The sequence below is a fragment of the Aquarana catesbeiana genome, linkage group LG01, assembly GCF_042186555.1.
Source record: "Aquarana catesbeiana isolate 2022-GZ linkage group LG01, ASM4218655v1, whole genome shotgun sequence".
NCBI lineage: Eukaryota > Metazoa > Chordata > Amphibia > Anura > Ranidae > Aquarana > Aquarana catesbeiana.
The window spans coordinates 39621193-39628706 of NC_133324.1; the positions used below are offsets into that span (position 1 = coordinate 39621193).

General features: G+C 42.2%; 1 protein-coding gene across 1 annotated transcript in view; it reads right to left on the bottom strand.

Moving 5' to 3' along the window:
* Window positions 1-7064, bottom strand: part of LOC141140741 (vomeronasal type-2 receptor 26-like) — a 193385-nt gene extending 186321 nt beyond the window's left edge. Inside the window, exon 1 of the mRNA XM_073628243.1 lies at window positions 6853-7064. Coding sequence (XP_073484344.1) covers window positions 6853-7064 — 212 coding nt within the window. The remainder of the gene's footprint in view (window positions 1-6852) is intronic.
* Between the last annotated feature and the right edge of the window lie 450 nt (window positions 7065-7514).

Below are 7514 nucleotides of genomic sequence, written 5' to 3' on the forward strand. Positions count from 1 at the left end.
TCGGAGGTACTCGGAGGACACGCTCTCCACTCTGCTCTCAGCTCCGCTCTCCGCTCCGCCCGCTGACTCCGCCCGCTGACTTCCTGTCTCTCCCATCCCAGTCAGGTATCGGCTAAGGCATCAGGAGCATTTGTTCGAGTACAAGTACTCGCGCAAATGATCGGTATGGGTCCCGATACCGATACTAGTATCGGTATTGGGACAACCCTAGTTGAAAGTTAAAGAGGACTAAAACTTCCATGGATTGTTTGTATCTATAGGTAAGCCTATAATAAGGCTTACCTATAGGTACTGTAAATATCTCCTAAACATGCACCATTTAGGAGAGATTTACTGTATATGCAGCCGACTACATCATCAGCACATGCGTTCTGAAGGAACGTCTGTTTCTTCAGAGCCCTGTGCCGTGACCGGCGGCTTCCCCCGCGCATGCGTGGGAGTGACATCAGGTGACTCTGGCCAGTCACACAGTCCACGAACCCGAAAGGAAGATGGGTGAAGGTGGATGCAGCCTCCAGCGGTGACAAGAGGGCTTCGTTTGCAGGTAAGTTTCACATAATGTGCTAGTATGCGATGCATTTTAACACATTATGCCTTTACCCTTCAGGTCAGCAAAAAGAAAAAAAGAGGCAGTGGTTTACTTCTTCTTCAAGGTAGGAAAAAAAAATGATGCCTGTGTATTTAGTGAGAAAGGTGATCACTGATTGATTGCATTTAATTGAAAAAACATGCACCTGGAAGTGGGAGGGTAGGTAGGAGGGTAGAGGATGCAGGGTGTGTGCTAATGAGGTCAGCTGGTTAACTCCTTCCTGTGTCATGACCTGTAGTCTGTCCAGGAAGTAAGGCAGAAGTAATGGAAAAGTGTTTTGAAACAGCGATGAAGGCAGTGAGGTAAACGTGTGTAGAATAAATTTAAAGTTGTTTTGTTTATACAAAAGAAGTACATTAATGTTATATTGGTGCATAGAGGAGCTGGAATTTAGAAACAAAAAGGTGAACTTAGCCTTTAGGCTCGGTTCACACAGGGACGACTTGTCAGGCGACCTAGTCGCCTGACAAGTGGCCTCCCGTTCTGTGCTATGGAACCGTTCTAAGGGGAGCGACGCAAGTCGCTCCGACTTAGAAAAAGGTTCCTGTACGACTTTGGGGGCGACTTGGGGCGACTTGCATAGACTTCTATACAGAAGTCGTTTTGCAAGTCGCCCGGGCAGTCGTGTGCAGGTCGCCTCGGTGAGGCGACCTGCAAGTCGTGCCGCCTCTGGTGTGAACCGAGGCTTACGTTTCCTTGACTGACTACTGCATCTTCAGTCCTCACTATTCCCAGAACTGAGTGATCAGTGGTCTTCGCCCATTTCTTGGTCTTGGAGGCAGCATGGGACAGATGCGGCATCCACCTTGGTCAGGGCCGTCTTTAATATTGATTGGACCCCGGGCAAAACTTTTCTTGGGGCCCCCCTCCATGCAGTTTTGCTCTCCACCTGCTCTGAGACATACAATAAATAGCAGCTAGACTCAAAATCAGTTTACTGAATCAGATCAGGCAGCAATTGTGATTGGTTGCCAGAGGTTACAGTGTATCATTACTGCTCACTGACTGGTTGCTAGAGGGTACAACACATGATTTCTGCTTGTTGATTGATTTCTAGAGATTACTGTCAGGGGGGCATGATATACATATCAATGCCGCTGGCCGCCCCTATTTACATATGAATTTACATGTAAACGCAGGGTCTGCAGGTGAGTCATCTGTACACAACAATAGGGCAGAGCTGGGCAGCATTAGTTACAGCACTTTACACTGAGATATTGGGACACAGCACAGGACTAAAACCCTTAAGGGACAAGGGAATTTAAACCAGGATAGTTGGCAAGTTTGAGGCAGCTGCTTTGGGCCCCACAACAATGACAGGGCCCAGGGCAGCTGCCCCTTTTGCCCTGCCTTAAAAATGGCCCTGACCTTGGTGAATATTTAAGTTTATTTTTTTTAATTTCCATGCTTTTCTTTTAAGTGTATATTTTTACTGAGAATATAGGTTTGATACAAAGTTGCACAAATATGATACAACATAAAGATTTACAATGATCATTTTTTTTTTTTCTACAGGTTCTCTGCTTTCAAAAATATACTGTATAATGTTCAGGGAGCTTAAAGTAATTTTCAGACCTAAAATGTGCATTTTACTATGTGTACAAAAACTGAAAAAAAAAACTGCTCAGGCAGAGAAAGTGTTAACGTTGAACCCCAGGCAAATAATTTACTACCTAAATGAAAAGCATACACGGGAATTGTTTTACCTGCCAAAAGATTTGTATTTGTGTCCATGCAGTTCTGATATTTACACAGCTCTGTCTGACAGGACAGGAGACCAAATTTTTTCTCTGCTGCAATTCAGAAACTCTTATGCCCCGTACACACGGTCGGACATTGATCGGACATTCCGACAACAAAATCCATGGATTTTTTCCGACGGATGTTGGCTCAAACTTGTCTTGCATACACACGTCACACAAAGTTGTCGGAAAATCCGATCATTCTGAACGCAGTGATGTAAAACACGTATGTCGGGACTATAAACGGGGCAGTAGCCAATAGCTTTCATCTCTTTATTTATTCTGAGCATGCGTGGCACTTTGTGCGTCGGATTTGTGTACACACGATCGAAAAATTCCGACAACGGATTTTGTTGAATTTTATAGCCTGCTCTCAAACTTTGTGTGTCGGAAAATCCGATGAAAAATGTGTGATGGAGCCTACACACGGTCGGAATTTCCGACAACAAGGAACTATTACACATTTTCCGTCAGAAAATCCGACCGTGTGTACGGGGCATTACAGGTCCTATCCCTCCCCCGGTCTGTGGCTGATACCAAGTAAAATGTCAGCACTTACACCAATGCAATTACAGACTATTGAATATAGAGCAGCATTCATCTGTTTCTTTTATATCTGCCTGGGGTCCAGATTTTAGTTTTTTAACCACTTCAACCACGGAAGGTTTACCCACCTTCATGACCAATACAATTTTTGCAATACGGCACTGCCTTACTTTAAAGGGTAAGTTCACCTTTACTGAAAAATCTGTAAGGTGAACTTACACAGGACCCCCTCCTCACCCCTCCTATATTGCCAATGACTTGGAGTGCAGTGATCCCCCATTATGAGCCCTGGTGTAGCCGCGTCATCAGTCCGGGGCTTAGAAATCCGCTCGGCTTAATCTCGAAAATGTCAGGAGGTACATTTATGAGCATTTTAATTGGTTGGCGCCATCACATGGGCGGCGACAACCAATCAGAACCCACGTAGCCCGTCCTGTCAGCGGTGAAGAAGAAGAGAGAAAGCCGAGGGGTTTTGTAAGCCCTGGACTGGTGGTGCCGCTATACCAGGGCTCATAACGGGAGATCGCCACGCTCCAGGTCAGCGGGACTGGGGGGGGGGAGTGGGTGAGGAGGGGGTCCATGTAAGTTCACCTTACAGATTTTTCTGTAAAGGTTAACTACTATTTTAACTGACAATTGCGCAGTCGTGCAACGTTTTACCCAAATAAAATTGATGTATTTTTCCCCCCACAAATAGAGCTTCTTTTGGTGGTATTTGATCACCTCTGTGGTTTTTGTTTTTTACGCTATAAACAAAACAAGACTGACAATTTTGAAAGAAAAAACAATATTTATTACTTTCTGCTATAAAACACACCCAATAAAAAAATGTAAAAAAATCAAATTTCTTCATCAGTTTAGGTCAATCTGTATTCTGCTACATGTTTTTGGTAAAAAAGTTCCAATTAGCGTATATTGATTGGTTTGCGGAAAAGTTATAGCGTCAACAAACTATGGGATATACAGTCAGGTCCATAAATATTGGGACATCGACACAATTCTAATCTTTTTGGCTCTGTACACCACCACAATGGATTTGAAATGAAACGAACAAGATGTGCTTTAACTGCAGAATTTCAGCTTTAATTTGAGGGTATTTACATCCAAATCAGGTGAACCGTGTAGGAATTACAACAGTTTGTATATGTGCCTCCCACTTTTTAAGGGACCAAAAGTAATGGGACAATTGGCTGCTCAGCTGTTCCATGGTCAGGTGTGTGTTATTCCTTCATTATCCCATTTAAAAGGAGCAGATAAAAGGCCCAGAATTCATTTCAAGTGAGCTATTATCATTTGGAATCTGTTGCTGTCAACTCTCAATATGAGATCCAAAGAGCTGTCACTATCAGTGAAGCAAGCCATCATTAGGCTGAAAAAACAAAACAAACCCATCAGAGAGATAGCAAAAACATTAGGTGTGGCCAAATCAACTGTTTGGAACATCCTTAAAAAGAAAGAACCGGTGAGCTCAGCAACACCAAAAGACCCGGAAGACCACGGAAAACAACTGTGGTGGATGACCGAAGAATTCTTTCCCTGGTGAAGAAAACACCCTTCACAACAGTTGGCAAGATCAAGAACACTCTCCAAGAGGTAGGTGTGTGTGTGTCAAAGTCAACAATCAAGAGAAGACTTCACCAGAGTGAATACAGAGGGTTCACCACAAGATATGTAAACCATTAGTGAGCCTCAAAAACAGAAAGGCCAGATTAGAGTTTGCCAAACAACATCTAAAAAAGCCTTCACAGTTCTGGAACACCATCCTATGGACAGATGAGACCAAGATCAACTTGTATCAGAGTGATGGGAAGAAAAGAGTATGGAGAAGGAAAGGAACTGCTCATGATCCAAAGCATACCACCTCATCAGTGAAGCATGGTGGTGGTAGTGTCATGGCATGGGCATGTATGGCTGCCAATGGAACTGGTTCTCTTGTATTTATTGTTTATGTGACTGCTGACAAAAGCAGCAGGATGAATTCTGAAGTGTTTCGGGCAATATTATCTGCTCATATTCAGCAAAATGCTTCAGAACTCATTGGACAGCGCTTCACAGTGCAGATGGACAATGACCCAAAGCATACTGCAAAAGCAACCAAAGAGTTTTTTAAGGGAAAGAAGTGGAATGTTATACAATGGCCAAGTCAATCACCTGACCTGAACTTGATTGAGCATGCATTTCACTTGCTGAAGACAAAACTGAAGGGAAAATGCCCCAAGAACAAGCAGGAACTGAAGACAGTTGCAGTAGAGGCTCGGCAGAGCATCAACAGGGATGAAACCCAGTGTCTTGTGATGTCTATGTATTCAGACTTCAGGCTGTAATTGACTGCAAAGGATTTGCAACCAAGTATTAAAAAGTAAAAGTTTGATGGATGATTGTTAATCTGTCCCATTACTTTTGGTCCCTTAAAAAGTGGGAGGCACATATACAAACTGTTGTAATTCCTACACTATTCACCTGATTTGGATGTAAATACCCTCAAATTAAAGCTGAAAGTCTGCAGTTAAAGCACATCTTGTTCGCTTCATTTCACATCCATTTTGGTGGTGTATAGAGCCAAAAAGATTAGAATTGTGTCAATGTCCCAATATTTATGGACCTGACTGTATTTATGGAATTTTTATTTATTTTTATATTTTACTAGTAATGGCGGGGATAAGCGATTTTAAGCGGACTGTGACATTGCGGTGGACAAATCGGGCAACTAAGTGACACTTTTTGGGAACCAGTGACACCAATACAGTGATCAGTGCTGAAAAAATGCACTGTCATTGTATTAATGACACTGACAGGGAAAGGGTTTAACATCAGGGGCGATGCGGAAATACAAGATCTCCATCTTCCCCTCTCACAGAACAGTGGTCTGCCTTGTTTACATAGGAAGACCGCCGTTCTACCTTTCCTCAGAACCATCGCCGGGTGCCGGCGAACATCGAGTCCACTGGACCCACTAATTTTCTCTCACTGTGTCCAATCACAGCTGGAGTTAGTCACCGGTGGCGTGTGTGCGCGCTCCAGTCCCAGTGCACGAAATTACGTGCAGGTACGTGATTTTACGCAGCAGGGCCGCTCTGCCACAGTAATGCTGAATGGTGCGGTCCATGAGAGGCTAAAACACACATAAGCCATAAACAACATGAAAACAATCTGGGTGGGTGATCTACAGCAGGATTTTGGTATTGGAACCCCCCACTATGCCCTTTGCTGGCAGTTGTAAAAAAAAAAAAAAAAAGCACAGATTGCACATTTGTGTATAAAAAATGGTAATAGAACAATTGGGATTAAAGTGTGAGCACACTTAATACTTTCCACAAAAAAACTTCCCCCTGGATTTAATCATGTCCTCTCTAGAGCATTTTTTTTCACATATATATTAAATCTTCATTTTTAGTTAAACAAATTATCTAAAAGCCCCCCAGAACATAGTATCTTTTGTGAAAGCAAGTAGAACAAAAATCAGTGTATTCTGACAGTGAAGAGTCTGCTTCCAGAATACAATGTCTCAGTGGGGAGGATTCCTCGATCTACCTGGATGAATGAAAAAAATATATATATACATCTATGGACAGATTTAAAGTGATCAATTTTAAAACAACAAAAATTAATGCTGTGTACACATGACCGGACTTTTCGACCTAACTGGTTTGACGGAACGAATCCGCCAGACATTCCGATCGTGTGTGGGCTTCATCTGACCTTCATCTGACCTTTTGTGTCAAAAATTCCGACGGACCTAGAAAAAGAACATGTTTCAAATCTTTCCGACAGACTTCAGTCTGATCGAAAAATCCGTTTGTCTGTATGCTAGTCCGACGGACAAAAAAGGACGCAAGGGCAGCTATTGGCTACTGGCTATGAACTTCCTAATTCTAGTCCGGTCATACGTCATCACATTCAAAACGATCGGACTTTGGTGTGTTGTTCTTTGACACTCTGATCACATTTTCTCTTCCTAGCAAGGAATTAACATACCTGTATATCTTTTCTTCGGGTAAATCATTTTCTTTTGACCTCACAGTGAACACTCCTCCAATAATCAAATCTCCATCCTGAAAATATTGGAACTCATCAAATACATCAGAAAAATGAAGGGTACAGGCTGGGCTCTGCATTCCTGATCTCCAGAGTGTCATACATTGCAGGATCACACAGAACTGGAATATGTAGGTATATGATATGACCATAGCTCTGATCACTGGATTCTTCTTTAGAGTCTATAATTCTCTATTATGACACAGATCTCTGCAGCATGGTTATCACAATAACAATGCAATGAGATGGCTCTCCCCTCCTTTTATACAATTCAGTACCATACATCTCTCTTTGTTCTCAATGTACTGACATCATCTTCTATCTACTTTTAATTATGTGTACAGGTAGTTTATTTGTGAGTGGTTAAGTTTGGTTCTCTATTATTCACATTATTTTAGCAACTCTAAACCAAGACACAGAAATTCTTTAAAATAAACTCTATTCAACAAGGATCAGTGCTAAATATTCTGTATTCCAAAAAGATCATACATTTGAAATGCACAGGTAGTAGCAGATAATATCATATTGATTCATCCACTTACAATAACAATGCACATAACCATTGTTCCATTTGGCTGTTTTATTATCTTAAAGTGAACCTG